Source organism: Triticum dicoccoides, chromosome 4A (genome assembly GCF_002162155.2).
Source record: "Triticum dicoccoides isolate Atlit2015 ecotype Zavitan chromosome 4A, WEW_v2.0, whole genome shotgun sequence".
NCBI classification, from domain to species: domain Eukaryota; kingdom Viridiplantae; phylum Streptophyta; class Magnoliopsida; order Poales; family Poaceae; genus Triticum; species Triticum dicoccoides.
Window position 1 is genome coordinate 15,184,852 of NC_041386.1, and position 17,520 is coordinate 15,202,371.

At 45.7% G+C, this 17,520-nt stretch overlaps 1 protein-coding gene across 1 annotated transcript; it reads left to right on the forward strand.

Annotated features, from left to right (window-relative positions):
- The first annotated feature begins 6,132 nt into the window (after positions 1–6,132).
- LOC119288543 lies at positions 6,133–7,200 on the forward strand. The gene is made up of 2 exons (XM_037568146.1): positions 6,133–6,412; positions 6,520–7,200. The coding sequence occupies exons 1-2, from the start codon at positions 6,402–6,404 to the stop codon at positions 6,938–6,940; spliced, it is 432 nt and encodes a 143-aa protein (XP_037424043.1). The 5' UTR covers positions 6,133–6,401; the 3' UTR covers positions 6,941–7,200.
- The last annotated feature ends 10,320 nt before the right edge of the window (positions 7,201–17,520 follow it).

Genomic DNA, 17,520 nt, shown 5'->3' on the forward strand with positions numbered 1-17,520 from the left:
GAGTTTGAAAATTGCCCTATAGTGGCGGTTTGTGTCACAAACCAGTACTATAGGTCAGACCCCTTTAGTACCGGTTCATGGCACGAACCGGTACTAAAGGTGATCGTGGGGCCCCGGCCTGATGCCAGCCTGCCACCACCCCTTTAGTACCGGTTCGTGGCACGAACCGGTACTAAAGTTTCAACACGAACCGACATTAATGCAAATCCGTTCGAACTGGCACTAATGGTACCATTACTATCGGGCGAAAATCAAACCGGCACTAATGTGCTTCACGTTTGACCCTTTTTCTACTAGTGCTCCCATGTTGTTGAACCAAGCCTCTAACCCACCTTGTCCTAGCAAACCGTTGATTGGCTATTTTACCGCTTTGCTCAGCCCCTCTTATAGCGTTGTTAGTTGCAGGTGAAGATTGAAGTTTGTTCCTTGTTGGAACATGGAGATGTTGTTCCTTGTTGGAACATGTTACTTGTTGGGATATCACAATATATCTTATTTAATTAATGCATCTATATACTTGGTAAAGGGTGGAAGGCTCGGCCTTATGCCTGGTGTTTTGTTCCACTCTTGTCGCCCTAGTTTCCGTCATATCGGTGTTATGTTCCTGGATTTTGCGTTCCTTACGCGGTTGGGCTATTATGGGAACCCCTTGACAGTTCGCCTTGAGTAAAACTCCTCCAACAATGCCCAACATTGGTTTTACCATTTGCCACCTAGCCTTTTCTTTTCCCTTGGGAGTCGCGCTCCTGAGGGTCATCATTATTTTACCCCCCGGGCCAGTGCTCCTCTGAGTGTTGGTCCAACCTGTCAGTTGCCGGTGACCACTAGGGGCAACTCTGGGCTGGCCTACCCATACCTAGGACAATCTGAGTGTGCCCTGAGAAAGAGATATGTGCAGCTCCTATCGGGATTTGTCGGCACATTCGGGCGGTGTTGCTGGTTTAGTTTTACCCTGTCAAAATGTCTTGTAACCGGGATTCCGAGTCTGACCGGGTCTTCCCGCTAGAAGGTCTATTCCTTCGTTGACCATGAGAGCTTGTGATGGGCTAAGTTGGGACACCCCTGCAGGGTTTTGAACTTTCGAAAGCCATGCCCGCGGTTATGGGCAGATGGGAATTTGTTAACGTTCGATTGTAGAAAACCTGAAGTTGACCTTAATTAAAATGCATCAACCGCGTGTGTAACCGTGATGGTCTCTTTCCGGCGGAGTCCGGGAAGTGAACATGGTGTTGGAGTTATGCTTGACGTAGGTTGTTCTAGGATCACTTCTTGATCATACTTTTATCGACCGTGCTTTGTCTTCTCTTCTCACTCTCATTTGCGTATGTTAGCCGCCATATATGCTAGTCGCTTGCTGCAGCTCCACCTCATACCTTTTACCTTACCCATAAGCTTAAATAGTCTTGATCGCGAGGGTGCGAGATTGCTGAGTCCCTGTGACTCACAGATGCTTCCAAAACCAGCTTGCAGGTGTCGTTGAACCGTGCGGATGACGCAACCAAGCTCAAGGTGGAGCTTGATGAAGATCTTGTCCTTTATGTCGTTTCGTTCTAGTTGATTAGTAGTGGAGCCCAGTTGGGGTCGATCGGGGACCTTGTCGCATTTGGGGTTCTTCTTTTATTTTGGTTCCGTAGTCGGACCTTGATTGTATTTGGATGTTGTAATGCTTTATTCATGTAATTGTGTGAAGTGGAGATTGTAAGCCAACTATGTATCTTTTTCCCTTATGTATTACATGGGTTGTGTGAAGATTACCTCACTTGCGACATTTCTTTCAATGCGGTTATGCCTCTAAGTCGTGCTTCGACACGTGGGAGATATAGCCGCATCGAGGGTGTTACAAGTTGGTAATCAGAGCCTTCCCCGACCTTAGGAGCCCCCGCTGCTTGATCATTTTTAGCGGCCGAGTTGAGTCTAGAAAAAAAATGTTTTGAGTCATTTAGGATTATATATATCGGAGAGTTTAGGAATTCTTTTTACTCCCCAGTCCCTTCATCGCTCTAGTAAGGCATCCTGACATAGAGTTTTGTCTCTTCTCTTCTCAAATTTCACTAAAAAAAATTTAGGATCACGCGGGTATCTTGGAATCGTTCCGATGGTTTTGTGACGAGAACATTGTTCTTGGTGCCTCCTGTCTTTAGGGGTTGTGGCAGTGTCCCGGGGAGTTGAGCTCTGAGGTGTTGTCGTCACAATTTTATCGTTGCAGTTCTGGAATACCTGAGTTTAGTTCGCCGACATCGAAAATCTCTTTTATGCAGTTGTTGGTGAGATAACCTCGACGCCACCCAGTACTGGGGCGGGAGTTCGGGAGTATTGCCATAACTTTTATAATAGATGCTTTTCGAAGGTTGAGGTAGACGATTTCCGAAGGTTTCTTGGTTATGTGTTAAAGGATGGATACAGCTGGATGTAGGGTTTGTTAGTTTTGGGTGAGATATTATGCTTCCCCTGTATCCCCAACACCTGATTGCATAACCGGAAAATTTCTGGAGTTTATAAGTGGGAATTCAAGTAGCTCTTAGGATATCTTTTCGATAGAGGTAGGATATGAAATTAGGGTTCGACATCTAGTGGTCCGCCTATTCACGGTCGGTTTTACAGTGGTCTCGTTGTGTCTTAAAGTGTCCTTGGCTATGCCGATTCGGGGACGCTTCGTATGTCATGTGCACTGCCTTGTACATGATGGTGCTGTACGATCGAGCCAGTGTAGGCCCCACCACGAAAACTTCAGACGAAATCTCTATCATATGTTTGCTCCGACTTATTTTTCAAGCCAATCCTTTGTTTTTATTTTGGGTTGTGGTATTCGAGTTGCTTCGAAGTCAAATGTTGATTCCATACCTTTCCTAAATGGTGTTCTCATATTCCTATGTGGATGCTAATCCTTCTTAATAATCGAGATTGTGCTGTCAATCCTTTTCAACCGGCGAGTTTTTCTCTTCAACTGGATCTGATCACTTCAACTTTTGCAAGATCAATTATCAGTTCTTCTCAACAGTGTTTGCTTCATCCGTTCCAAGTTAGCTTTGTTTTTCCCGCCCATGCACCCTTTTTCCTCAAGGACTCATATTTCTTATTCAAGTATCATTTTATTCATGGGAAACCTCTCTGTTCTTTTTCCGTCAATGTTCTTATCTGGTGATTCTCATGAAGATTCTAATGGAGCTTCAAGTTCGTCATTCTTCATTCTTTTCATCTCCGGTGGTTTCAAATCAAGCTTTGGTGTCGATCATATTCTTTTCCTTGCTTAAAATGCCTTCTCATACCGGTGCTCCTCATATTCATTCATTTCTCGCTATTCAATTGTTCCGGAGTGCTCAAGATATCTCGAAGATTTGTGTTTCCACTCTGCATTCATTCAAGCTCTTTCGAGATTGTTATCCCATTCAAGTGATTTAATTCAACCGATGCATTCTCCTTTTCAAGTAATCTTTTCGACGGTGTATATTTTGAGTGGGCCCTAACCCACAGGTCATTTTCCTAGGATCTTACCTGACTCTTCTTATTTTCCCGGAGCTATCCAAATTTCTTTTCGAAGTGTGACGTAAGAATGAATTTTCATCAGTTAGAGGGTTTCTCCAAGATCTTTCAAATTCTTTTCATCGTTGGCTCAACCTCTCTGTTTTGATTCTTCCGGAGTGCCTAAATAAGTCGTGATGGTATTTCTCGTCGTCATTCTTAGTGGGAAGACCGAAGAAGATTCTTCTTTCAACCTTGCTCCATTCTCTTCAAGATTCGTCACTCGAGATTGTTGCCATCCTCTCATAATTGTTTTTGATTGTCAGAATTCTTTTCACTCTTCCGGAGCAATTCAAGAGTCTTCTTAGTTTGTTATCCGGAGGCCATCAATTCAAGTTTATTCATTCTCAGCTTTCAGTTGTCATTCTCAAATCTTACCCGTGCATCGTTCAAGTGATCTCTAATCGGTCCGTGATCTGATTGTTTCACTTACATCTAAATCCTATCAAGTATCTTCGTTCTTCTTATAATTCTTCCCGGTGATTCGTTATCTTTTATTCGTTCATTTTCAATTCATACGGTGGTTCGTTCAAGATTTCTTCTTCTTTCTTATAATATCAATTTATTCATTGTTTCAACCCTATCGGTGGTTCGTCGAAGACCTTCTCAAGTTTTGCGCTATATCTATCTTAATCCTTTCTACAAGAATAAGTGGTATTCAATACATTGTTTGTCATCAATTTAATTGGTGAAGGATATGCATAATGTAATTCTTATTCTTGTTTCATCGAGTGAATTTAATCCCCTACTCCGGAGGTTCAATAAATTCTCGGTTTCAATTGGTTCATCTTTTCTTTTCCCGGAGTTCCAAGCTTTCATCATCATGAAGATACATCTTATCATTACAAGGATTCACCTTGTGTTTTCAACTTCTCTTTCCTTTCGTTGGATCATTCCTTTTGTGTACCGGAGTTCTTCATGAAGGTTCTACATGATGGCTCATAAAGAATTTAATTCCTTCTCGAAGTGTTCATCAAGTTTCTTTTCGGAGGAGATCAAGTTTTCTTCATCTTGCAATCCGGAGTGCAATTCTTTCTTCCGTATCATTGGAGGTGGTATTATGTCATTCTTGATAATTTGAGTTCATGTTTCATGATTCACATGTTGTTAAGAATGAGGTATTTTAAATCCATCAATCTCGTCATTGGAGTTACCTTGGGTTATATTCCACCTAAAGCCTTCCCTAAGGTTTGTTGCTAATTATGGTGCTTATAAATGTCCCAAGTTCTTCATTTTTCCTTTCGGTGAAATAAGTTTTCTCGTCTCCTTGTTCTTATCAATCCAATTCTTTTTCTCGTGAGTGGCAGGTTGTCACCTCATAATTTGAGATGTATTCCATAAGACCATATCAAGATTATTCTTTTCGTTGTTGGTTTTCCAACAATTCCGTTCTAGCATGTGTTGTAAGTGTGCTCTCGTTTTTCCCTTCGTTCATTCCATTCTTACTTTTGTTCCGGAGGCATTGTGCTGCTGTTCTCTTCAAACCCATCTTCTTGTTTTGTCAGGATCGTGTTCTTTTCTTGGCTTATCCATTTAACTGGAGTGTTGTGTCCCTTTTGCTCAAGTTCTCTCATTTTATCAAGTCTTGCATCCCTTCTCAACCGGAGCGCTACCCGAATCGATTCCTTCTTTTCCTCTTTCTTAACGGAGTGTTGTGAAATTTGTTCTTCTCTGTTGTTTCATTTCTTTCAATTTGTTCAACCTCTCTAGGTTCGTGGTTTCACTCGTTTGTCAAAGAAGCAACTTAGTTTTACCTCTTCTTTTTCTCTTTCGTTTTCCCTCCGGTGCCATTCTAGATCTCGGGACGAGATCCTCTCGTAGTGGTGGAGTGTTGTAACGCCCCGAGACCGATGTGCCAGGTGTCTCCCAGTTATTCGCCATCGTTGCCATGTCATTTTCTTGCGTGTTGCATCTCATCATGTCATCATGTGCATTGCATCATCATGTTTTCAAAACTTGCATCTGTTCCGGTCTCCTCGTTCTCTCTGTTGTTCGTTCTGAGCCCAGACACACTTGCACGTGCCCGCGGCACGTCCGAAATTTTATTTTATAAGTGGCCAGAAAATGTTCTCGGAATGGGATGAAAGTTGGCATGCGGTGTTTTTATGTTGTAGGTAGGCCGCCTGCCAAGTTTCATCGCGTTCGGAGTCCGTTTGATAGCCCAACCGTTAACTATAGCGACAATATAGTCGGTCAAAACGTCGGACGTTTTCGGTCTCCGGAAACAGTCGCCGGGCCTCCCTATCTTCCCTTCTCTCAGCTCGAGACCGTCTGCACAGTCCGCTACCTACCCCCAGACCCAACCTAAGCTCTCTCGTCAGCCCGTGGACCCCCTCGCGCGCGTCCGAAAGTTGTCCCGAATCCGCCCCGGACTGTCGCCACCGTTGTGTCCGGATCATCCCCAAACATCTACAAAACATCATCGGTCTCTCATTGGACTCTCCTAAGCTATTTATCCTCGACCGTCCGATTTCGATCGGAGGGACAAGTTAGCCCCTAACCTAAAACTCATCTGATATAAATATCAGATCCAACCCTAAATTTTAGGGGAGCTGTCCCATCTTTCCTATTCTGCGCCGCCACTGCATCTTCCTAGCGATCCTCTCAGATCCCCTTCTCACCCAACCAGTGCGCTCCACCAATCTAGCCCCCTCCATCCACCGATGCCTCCCCTGCTCGATCCCGAGGGGATCACGAGCAGCTCCCCACTGGTTGCCAGCGCAGCAGCGCACCTCTCCTCGCGCCATGGGGCTCCAAGTCCACCCAGCTCGCCTCCGCTTCTATCCGGCAGGGAATGATACCCCGACGACCTCCCGTGACCGGATCCAGCATGCCCAGGCCGAGCCCTACAGGATCTTCGCCAGAGCAGAAGCTCCTCCGCCATGGACGCCGGGTACCAAGGGCGTGCCTCTCCTCCTCCTCACCTTCCCCTCCTTCCATTTTCCCCTGCCATGGCCTCTCTCCTCACGATCTCCCTCTCTCTTTCTTGTGCTGCACCAGGAAACGCCATGGCCGCCACACCATGGAGTCACATCGACCCGGATCCGGCCGGGAACTAGACGAGCCCGTGTCTCCCCCGCCTCGGATCGGGTCGTCCCTGCGCCAAGTCCTTGCCGCCGATGTCGTCGCGCCTTCTTCCCATGCGCTGCTCGAGCGAGAGCCATGCCCGTGCTGCACCCCTGCTCGGGAACGAGCTCAGCGCCGTCTTCTGCTTTGGCCCGCGCCTCAAGTCCCTCAGCGCCGCCTCCCTCGTTTCGTCTCCGGCCCCTGCCTCGCGTGCGTGACCTCCCGTGCCAGATCTCCAAGGCCAGCGCCGCCTGTCGCAGGAGCGCTTGTCCCCAAGTCCTGCGCTGCCGCCGTTCGAGAGGGGGACGACGGAGCCGCATCCCGCGTTGACCAGTCTAGCGCCAGCATGGACTAGTGCCACTCGCTGCGCGAGGCCTCGTCTGCTTCGCTCGCGGCCCAGCCTGCGCCCCGCGGCCTGCCTCCACCTCCTCACCGACGGCTGAAGCCCATGGTGAGCGCCCCAGCGCCCAGCAGTTTCGGCCCAATGTAGTTTTTTTTTGGTCTGCGAATTTGTCTAATTTCCGGGGAATTAGCAGATTTACAGAAAACCCCTCCATATTCATGTATATAATAACTTAATAACCGTGCATCAGATTAAAACATTTTATATATGTAACATGCTTAGAATTGCATCTAGTTTCATAATATGTCATTTTCATCCATGTTTAAAATGTTTAAGATGCTATTTGTTTAAATTTTGCTTAAATAACTTGCTAATATGATTTAATTCATAACTAAATAACCGTAACTCGGAATTTAATAAACTTTATATGTAAATGAGGTAGAAAAATGCCTAGTTCAACATGGTGTACTTGTTTTGCATGCTTAACAACTCTAAAATTATGTTTAGGGAAGAACAGTACCAAACCTAATATATGCATATGAGGAGTTTCCGGAATTGTTGTTCGTTGTTTCCGACCTCATTTCAACTTGACTAGATAGGTAGTTTTCATTTGCTTCACTCTCTTGCCATGCTAACAACATTTAATCTTGTTGGGTACATAAACGAGAGAGAACTAACTAAGTCATGTGGTGTTTTCTTCAATATGTAACTCCGTTGCTTAATGAGCTCCACTTAATTTGTAGGATTGTTTGTGCACTTTGCCATGCCATGCCTCTTTAAACCGGACATGCATCATACTTGTTTGCGCATCGTGCCAAGTTGTTGTAGTGGTTGTTTACTTTGTTGTTTGGTTTCTTTCCGGTGTACTTCGTCTCGGTAATCCGGTAACGTCGTGTTGTGAGGATTCGATTGACTACGTCCGTTTGTCTTCTTCATGGACTCGTTCTTCTTCCTTGCGGGATCTCAGGCAAGATGATCATACCATCGAAATCACTACTATCTTTGCTTTGCTAGTTGCTCGCTCTTTTGCTATGCCTATGCTGCGATACCTACCACTTGCTTATCATGCCTCCCATGTTGTTGAACCAAGCCTCTAACCCACCTTGTCCTAGCAAATCGTTGATTGGCTATGTTACCGCTTTGCTCAGCCCCTCTTATAGCATTGTTAGTTGCAGGTGAAGATTGAAGTTTGTTCCTTGTTGGAACATGTTACTTGTTGGGATATCACAATATATCTTATTTAATTAATGCATCTATATACTTGGTAAAGGGTGGAAGGCTCGGCCTTATGGCTGGTGTTTTGTTCCACTCTTGCCGCCCTAGTTTCCGTCATATCGGTGTTATGTTCCCGGATTTTGCGTTCCTTACGCGGTTGGGCTATTATGGGAACCCCTTGACAGTTTGCCTTGAGTAAAACTCCTCCAGCAATGCCCAACATTGGTTTTACCATTTGCCACCTAGCCTTTTCTTTTCCCTTGGGAGTCGCGCTCCTGAGGGTCATCATTATTTTACCCCCCCCCCCGGGGCCAGTGCTCCTCTGAGTGTTGGTCCAACCTGTCAGCTGCCGGTGACCACCAGGGGCAACTCTGGGCTGGCCTACCCGTACCTAGGACAATCTGAGTGTGCCCTAAGAAAGAGATATGTGCAGCTTCTATCGGGATTTGTCGGCACATTCGGGCGGTGTTGCTGGTTTAGTTTTACCCTATCGAAATGTCTTGTAACCGGGATTCCGAGTCTGATCGGGTCTTACCGCTAGAAGGTCTATTCCTTCGTTGACCGTGAGAGCTTGTGATGGGCTAAGTTGGGACACCCCTGCAGGGTTTTGAACTTTCGAAAGCCGTGCCCGCGGTTATGTGCAGATGGGAATTTGTTAACGTCCGGCTGTAGAAAACCTGAAGTTGACCTTAATTAAAATGCATCAACCACGTGTGTAACCGTGATGGTCTCTTTCCGGCGGAGTCCGGGAAGTGAACACGGTGTTGGAGTTATGCTTGACGTAGGTTGTTCTAGGATCACTTCTTGATCATACTTTTATCGACTGTGCTTTGTCTTCTCTTCTCGCTCTCATTTGCGTATGTTAGCCACCATAGATGCTAGTCGCTTGCTGCAGCTCCACCTCATACCTTCTACCTTACCCATAAGCTTAAATAGTCTTGATCGCGAGGGTGCGAGATTGCTGAGTCCTCGTGACTCACAGATACTTCCAAAACCAGCTTGCAGGTGCCGTTGAACCGTGCGGATGACACAACCAAGCTCAAGGAGGAGCTTGATGAAGATCTTGTCCTTTATGTTGTTTCGTTCTAGTTGATCAGTAGTGGAGCCCAGTTGCGGTCGATCGGGGACCTTGTCGCATTTGGGGTTCTTCTTTTATTTTGGTTCCGTAGTCGGACCTTGATTGTATTTGGATGTTGTAATGCTTTATTCATGTAATTGTGTGAAGTGGCGATTGTAAGCCAACTATGTATCTTTTTCCCTTATGTATTACATGGGTTGTGTGAAGATTACCTCACTTGCGACATTGGTTTCAATGCGGTTATGCCTCTAAGTCGTGCTTCGACACGTGGGAGATATAGCCGCATCGAGGGCGTTACAGGCGGGCATCGCAGAGCCTGGGCGCGTCGGCTGGAGGCTTACGTCAAAGTCGTCTGCAAGCTTCTTGACGATGGTGAACTTGTCGAGGAAACCGATGAGGACCTCGTCGAACAAGGAGACGAAGTTGTCGTCCAAGCGGCCCCTCGCCCTGGCGGCCTCAAGCAATACTACCTGGAGATGTTCCTCGGTGCCGGGCCGTAGGTCGGCATCGTGGACCATCTGGCACAGCCGGCTGATGCTCACGCTCATCGCCTCCATGGGTCTAGCTTAGCTTCTAGTCAACTGATCTTGCGATTCAAGTGATCACTCTTGCCCTTGGTTAGCGTGCGTAGGTGCGTAGGGTTTCGTACTACTCCTCGGCCCTCTACTGCACCTGCCTTTGGTTGTATGATAGGTGGGCCAGCCACCCCCTGGGCCCACGTGTCATTCACCCAAAGGCAGTTGCCGTAAGTCAATGAAGCTACGTCCCCCTCCATGCCGGTGCAGTATAGTCATCTCACCGGACCTCTAGTTGTGGCCAAACGAGAGAAGTTTGATGTTTACTGGTTTATTGGTCCCCTTTGCATTTTGCGCCAAGTTTTGACCTTTGATTTAACTAATAAAATGTTAATGCATGTAAACAAAAATGTTGTGTATGTCACCTTACGAAAACCAAATAATCCCAAAATACTTAGGCATGGTGCATTAACTCCCTCCTTGTTTCTTATTTCGTGACATATCAACCAATGAGAGATGTGGGCCGTGCATGCTTTCAATGACTTTAGACTACCAAACATGACATGCAGTGTTTAGTTCATTGCATGTAATCCTATTAGTACTCTAGTTAGCAAAAAAACATTAAGTTCTCTCGCCGATAGGAATAAAACACCATGTATTTATTTACAGAGGGAGTAGTACATTTTTTGTGACATGCATTACTAGATATTGCTAGTCACATACTAAAATCCAGATGGACGTGGTAGTACTCCTAAATCTAGACGGTGGTGCTACTAGTACTAGTAGTAGTACTACCAATGTAGTAGTAGGAGTACTAGCACTGTACTACCCGTTGGTCAAATTATTACGTGTTGCTCCTCACAGTGAAGTGACAAGACCCTGCGTCGGAGATGACACCTGAGTATAGGCGCCGTGTTCGGCATACCATAGTCAGCCTCACCATCTGCAGTCACTATCATCGTGGTTGTAGAGCTAGCCTGCTTACAACTAGCCCTGTTCGACATAATTTCCCGTGCGTAGATGCCCGTGCATTGCATGGAACACCAAGATTGGGGGTGGATGGCTCCGGCAGCGGCCATCGCGCCGGATTTTTCCACAGCCTTCTAGATGTGGTGGGGAGGAGATAAGGCTGATTGTGAGAGACAAGGAGTTGTTTGTAAATAGGGAACAAGTGCGGACATCTTTTTGCAAAAAAATGGAGAAGCTTGGTTTGTATGCGTTAGATCTAGATCCGACGGCTATTGGTGAAAGATGGGAGGCACAACATCATCACCAACTCAGGACCTGTTTGATTCGCATGATTTTGAAAACGCAGGAATAGGACATGACAATATTACAAGTTTCAAACTGATATTACAAATGTTAGGAGTAATGTTGGACCTATGAAGAGGGAATTACTAGGAAGTTTACGTAAGAACTGTCGTTACTTTAGGTGGATGCAGCATTATCGTACAAACAAAAATCCACCGCCCTGACAAGTCACTAATGGGAAAATAAGTTTTTGAGTCTCTGGCCACTTGATGTTTCAAAAACAAATTCAGCTTCTGCGGAGAGTTTGTCATTTAGGCTTAGACGCTTGCGGTGATCAGCACACCATTCATTGTTGCGCCAGAGAACGCCAAACCTCATTACCTTGAGCACACTTTCCACCAGAACAAAGAACCTGGCCAATTTAATCTCAGATGTGCTGCCTTGGTAGTCGATCAAATCAATTGTTGTAAGATGGAGATCAAGGCATTCGATGAGATTGTTATACTGCAGCACATTTTTCACTTTCGGGTCTTTTTTATCTACAAAAGAAGAGAACATATTAGAGCACCTGGCTGCATAAGATTGCCGTTTCATCAAGAGGTACCAATATCATTCGCTCATATAATAGGGCTGGCTGGCAAGTGATATTTTCTCTCTCTCTCTCTCTCTCTCTCTCTCTCTCTCTCTCTCTCTCTCTCTCTCTCTCTCTCTCTTTGTTTCCTCTCATTTAACTAGGAGCACGTGAAGAGCTTGGGCATTTGTTGCCTTCCACTATGTGGCCGATGCCATATTTCGCAAAAGTATGCCACATAATATGCATCAATGTCAAATCAAAAGATTTTGGCACCACTCTCGCGATGTGAGAGAGTTGGCACCGCTGTGCACACAGACCCACATGTATAAACAAATCAATCAAACCAACTACACCAGCCTCGCACTCTCCCAAACAAGTGTTTTTTATTCCCTCAGTCCTCTCTCTCTCTCCCATGCAGTGTTTTTCATTGCGTGAGTTAATTTGGCACCAGAGCAAAGTAGGTGATCCAGATTGGGGCACCAGGTGAGCAATGGAGGGGCATCGATGGCAAATGCATCACAAGTGAATTTGGCACATGTTTTGGCCTACATAGCCCACTTTTGTACTCCCTCCGTCCCAAAATTCTTGTCTTAAATTTGCCTAAATACGGATGTATCTAGTTACATTTTAGTGTTAGATAGATCCGTATATAAACAAATGTAAGACAAGAATTTTGGGATGGAGGGAATACTACCTCGTATTTAGTATAAAATTTTGACCATAGATTTACATAAGAAAATGCCAATGCATGTCACTAAAAGTTACACCATTTGAAATTGTGTTCAAATACGAATCCAACGATATAGTTCTTAGTGACATGCATTAACATTTTGTCAGTTAAATCTATGGTCAAATTTTGATACTACAAAATTGGAAGGGTAAACCAGGACGAAGGTAGTACTTGCTCTTAGGGTAACCATAGATTTACTGGAGTAGTCCAAGTTACTTTCCACTATGACTAGACTAGGCTACTATAGTAGTACAACATAAAAACGATGCAGGTGATCATGTGAGAAAAAATACTAAAAACATTTCTTTCGGTGCAGTGCATAGAAGCAGTTTTGAACACTACACTTGTCATCACAATTTGGGAAAATTATGAAAAAATTGAGCTACGTTGTGATTACCGTTTCCTTATAGGAAAGAAGTTTCACCTCGATGAGTAGCTTCTCCGTGCACGGAAAGCATGTAAGGAATCCAACAACTTGATCCAGATTGGGGCTGATAGATTTTAGTGCTAAGATCTTCACTGTGCGCATGGACTGGGTCAAGCTTGTGGGAATCATTTTCTGGAAGACGGTCATAAATACATAAAGAAGAAATTTAAAAATGTGGATTTCAAGAAGACGGAGAAGAAGATGAGTGTTGTACCTGAACGATTATGGATCCAATAAAGAGTTCAGAGAATTTGGCAGACGAGTACACAAATGCTGTCAATTTCGGCGCGTCAATGACCCTGATTTTTGTTGGACCTTCTAGATCCGATACAAGAAATCTCTCAAGGAAAGGCGCCTTCTCAATGACCATAACATGGAACAGCTGGAGTGATCTCTTCCTAATTGATGTCTTGTTGCGGGGCCACCAAGACACATAAATCCATTGGAGATTCGTTGAGGCGATGTGGAGGCTAATGAACCCGTGGATCTGCTCAAGACGAAGGTACTCGAGCGCAGTACAGCTGCGGAACAGGTGCTCCATAGCCTTCTTCGAGATGACAACATCGAAGAGGTCGAGCTGCTTGAGTTGAGGGAGAAGAAGGGCGGGCGTGAAATTAATCTGGGGAAGATAGCAGGAGCTGAAGCTGGCGCGACGCAGCGTTGGCGTGAGGTGGAGTGCGGACGGCAGCAGAGAGCGACATCGTCCATCTTCAAAGCTGAGCTGCTCGAGTTGATCTAGGGCGGGGGATAAGAACCACTTGTTGAACTTGGGTTGGACCTTGCAGTTGGTACTGAACATGCGGATGTCAAGGCGTCTGGCTGGCCCAGGGTGCGATGAAAGGATCTTGGAGACTGCAGCCATGCGTTTGCAATCCCCGTCGCAGAGGAAGCTGTCGACGGTGAGGTTGAGGGGGACGCAGCGCCAGAGGGGGCGCCACTGCCGGGAGAGCAGGGCAGTCCGCACGGCAGATTTTGTGGGGAGGAGTCCGATGATGACGAGCAGCATGTCGTCGGGGAGGCTGCTGATGAAGTCCAGGCTCGCCGGATGCGGTTTTGGCTCGAGCCGCCTCCGCTTGTTGGCTGCCTCGCCATCCATCTCAACCAGCGGCGACGCCGATGTACACAAGTGCTCGTGTGTGTTGTGTGCTGAGTGTGCGTGAGTGCGTCCTTCTGTGCATGCCGCCACACAGTGGTGAATTGTGCGCGAGTGCGTCCTTCGCGCGCAAGAAGTTTGTCCTCAATGCGCCCTCAATTTACTAGCGTGCGGGGTGCTACCCTGAGTGGTTTCAACTTTGTTTACTTCACCATGTGTCAGATGGGCCTCTAGTTTACTTATTTTCACCCACTGCCACATGGGCCAGCACACGAAGATATAGAACACGAGCTGACAAGGCAGCATGTGGATTGGTTGACCGGTCAACTAAACAATATACGGAGCTATACACTGACACTGTGAGCGTATAATCCATCGATATAGAGAGTTCGAGTGAGAGGGGAGGCTCATAAGAGATAGCAGAGAGAGAGAGAGAAAGAGCTACTTCCTCCGTTCGATAATGTACTTCCAACATTTTTTTAAGTCAAACTTTTGAAACTTTGACAAAGTTTATAAAGAAATTACTTATATCTACAATACCAAAGATAAATGATAGTATGAAGTAAGTACATGTTGTGATGAATCTAATTATCGTTCCAGATGTAAATGTTTTTCTCCACATATACCTGGTCAAACTTTTCTGAGGTTTGACTTTTCAAAACATCCATATGCTTATGGACGTGATAGAGTCCCTAATTAGAGAGAGAGAGAGAGAGAGAGAGTGAGTGAAAAAAGTGTGTGTGTGTGTGTGTGTGTGTGAAAAAGACATGGACAACACACGGTAAAAGTAGAGAAAAAGTGTGCGTGTCTTATGCAAACATATCACACATGCATCTTCGACAACGGAGGCAAGGTGAGGAGATAATGTGTGGTTGTTTGGAACCGAGAGAGCAAGACCCCTAGCATGTGGCCAAGAGGGCCGGGGTCTGACAAACAAGGGAGAGAGGTCGAGAGAGACGTACGGAGAAAATGCAGACATGGGGAGGAGAGAGTGTATGTTTGTCATAGAGAGACCCCCTGGAGATCGTGATGGGACTACATGGGTGGGAGATCGAGTGACAAGGTGTGTGCGCGATAGAAGATGCCCCGAGAGATATCGAGATAGACGTATGGATGTAAGGAGACAATACATGTGTTCCTGATGGCTAGTAAGAGATAATCATACTTAGGAGGGGGGGAGTGCTTGCGCCTATGATGGAGTGAGGGATTATGGTACTTAGGGGGGTGTGTGTCACATGGAGAGAGAACAAGGGCGGAGAGTGTTGGATGGGTCTATATGTATAGCGAGAGTGAGACATGTGTATGTGTGAACCAGGGAGATATAAGGCCAGTTTGGCTTGCGTCCTGAGCATCTTTTGCCTGGCCTAGGGTTGTGGCTGGATTTCATGCACGCTTGTTTGGTTGCTACCCTGTGAAAAAGAAAGCCCGCCTGGCCTGGGTTCCCTTGCACTTTAATTAGCCTGGCTAAACTTCACACACTGCAAGTAGCCTGGCCCAGGCAACCGATTTCGAACGCCTGACCGTGCCTTGTCGTGTGGCCACGAGGCTAACAGCAACATGGATGGATATTAGCATTAAATAATTGATGCATGGATTGATTGATGGGACGTTGATGCTTTGCCTGGCCCAGGCATGAACCAAACGCTTCAGCGCCACACAAGCCTGGCTAGGAAGAAATATTTTACCTCTCATGTCCACACCAGGCAGTACCGGCCATCAAGGCATGAGGGTCAGGTCACGAACCAAACTGACCAATAAAGTTTGAGAGAGATTGTGGAGCCCCGATAAGGCTGAGTGGTGCGTCAGATAGCTGAGAGGGGGAAAGAGATATTCCATCCGCTCGATAATGCAGTGCATGTAAATTTTTTAGAAGTCAAACTTTGGAAACTTTGATCAGGTTTACGCAAATGTTATTTATATCTATAATACCAAGGATACATCATACAAAACTACATCTCATGGTGAATCAAATGGTATATGTTTGCCGTACTAGATGTAATTCTTTTTCTCCACGTACATGGTCAAACTTTGTGATGTTTGACTTTTCAATAAATCTATATGCTATGGACCGAGGAGAGTGCCTCAGTCGAGACAGATCAAGTGCGTGTGAAGGAGAATGAGTAAGTGTGCAAAAACATTATGTGTGTGAAATAGAAAGTGACAACAAACGATAAATTAGAGAGAGTGTGTGTTTTTCGTTTCTGATCCGAACATATCACGCATGCATCTCCGAGATGGAAAAGCGAGGCGAGGAGATACACGAAGATAGCTAGTGTGTGATTGTTTGCAATGGAGAGAGACACCCCTATAACACATGTCCAATACAGGTCTGGCCAACAAGGAACAAAGGTCGGGAGGGACACATGGATGGCATGGACGCATGGGGAGGGAGAGATGGTGTGTTTGTGATAGAGAGATCCCGTCGAGATCGTGAGGGGACTATATGGGTATCGAGGGAGTGCGTGCGCGATAGAAAGATGCCCCGAGAGAAATCGAGATAGACCATGCACATGTTTGTGATGGAGACTAAGATTAGCTAGTCATATACATATAGGGGGAACTACGTGTGCCTACAATTGAGTGAGAGACCATCATACTTGGCTAGCTGGGCATGAGATTGTGTGTGTGCGCGTGTGAGATGGAGAGAGAACAAGGGGGACAGATAGAGTTTTAGATGGGCCTATCGAGTGCGAGTGGGATATGCATGTGTGTGACCCAGGTGGATGGGAGTTTGAGAGAGGGGGGGGGGGAAGAGCTCCGAGACGACATAGTGGTGTGTGAGAGAGTTACGGGCAAAGAGCCAAGGAATTTGTGTGCATACGATGAGTGCACCCAAGATATCTAGCTTGGACTAGCTAGAGTATCATACATAGTGTGCGAGAGAGACCTATAGATGGTGTATATATGCATGCGAACTATAAAGACCCCCCCCCACACACACACACAAAGAGAGAGAGAGAGAGAGAGAAAGGGAGAGGGACCAACAAGGTTTTTGTGTCGGATGCGTGCGACAGAATTGAAGATTGTCGGCGAGAGAGAGAGAGACAGAGAGAACAGGAGTCCGGGAGAGGGGGATGGCGCGTTTTATGCATCGAAGACTGATATAAACCATGTTTCGATATAAACTTGCATTCAAATATTTAAATTGGAGAACATGTTGTCTGCAATCCACACATGAACGGATATATGCGTATATCAAACAAGTTCATTAATTTGACTTTCAACATGTTCATGGAGTACTATAATACTGTATAACATGCTACTCGATTGAGGTGTTCAATTTTGGATTTAGTTCACTATTTTGACCTACTGAACGAGCTATTTCATTGAATCGAGATATTTCATTTTGGGTTTGATTCGCGTTTTTGAGTGGGTCAACTATTTGTCATATAGTAAATCGCTAGCAACGAGCATGTAAAAACACATTACTCCCAAGCATCATCTCTCCATCTAAAAAAGAAGTGGCAAGCTAATATTTCAAATTTTGATCCGAATCGACTTGGTAAGGTAGACGTGGATGCTCGTTCTCCCAAAATTTGAAAGAACCGTTAAACATCCTCTATGCTCGGTGGAATTCGCCCGAGCAAATAAATGGGAGACACAAAATTACCGTCCTATGTGGGACACGCATCAATTGGCCCGTTGTACATCGAGGGTAGGTTCGTAACTTCATCCAAGCGTGCCTTCTCCTCGGCCGAAATGACATGTG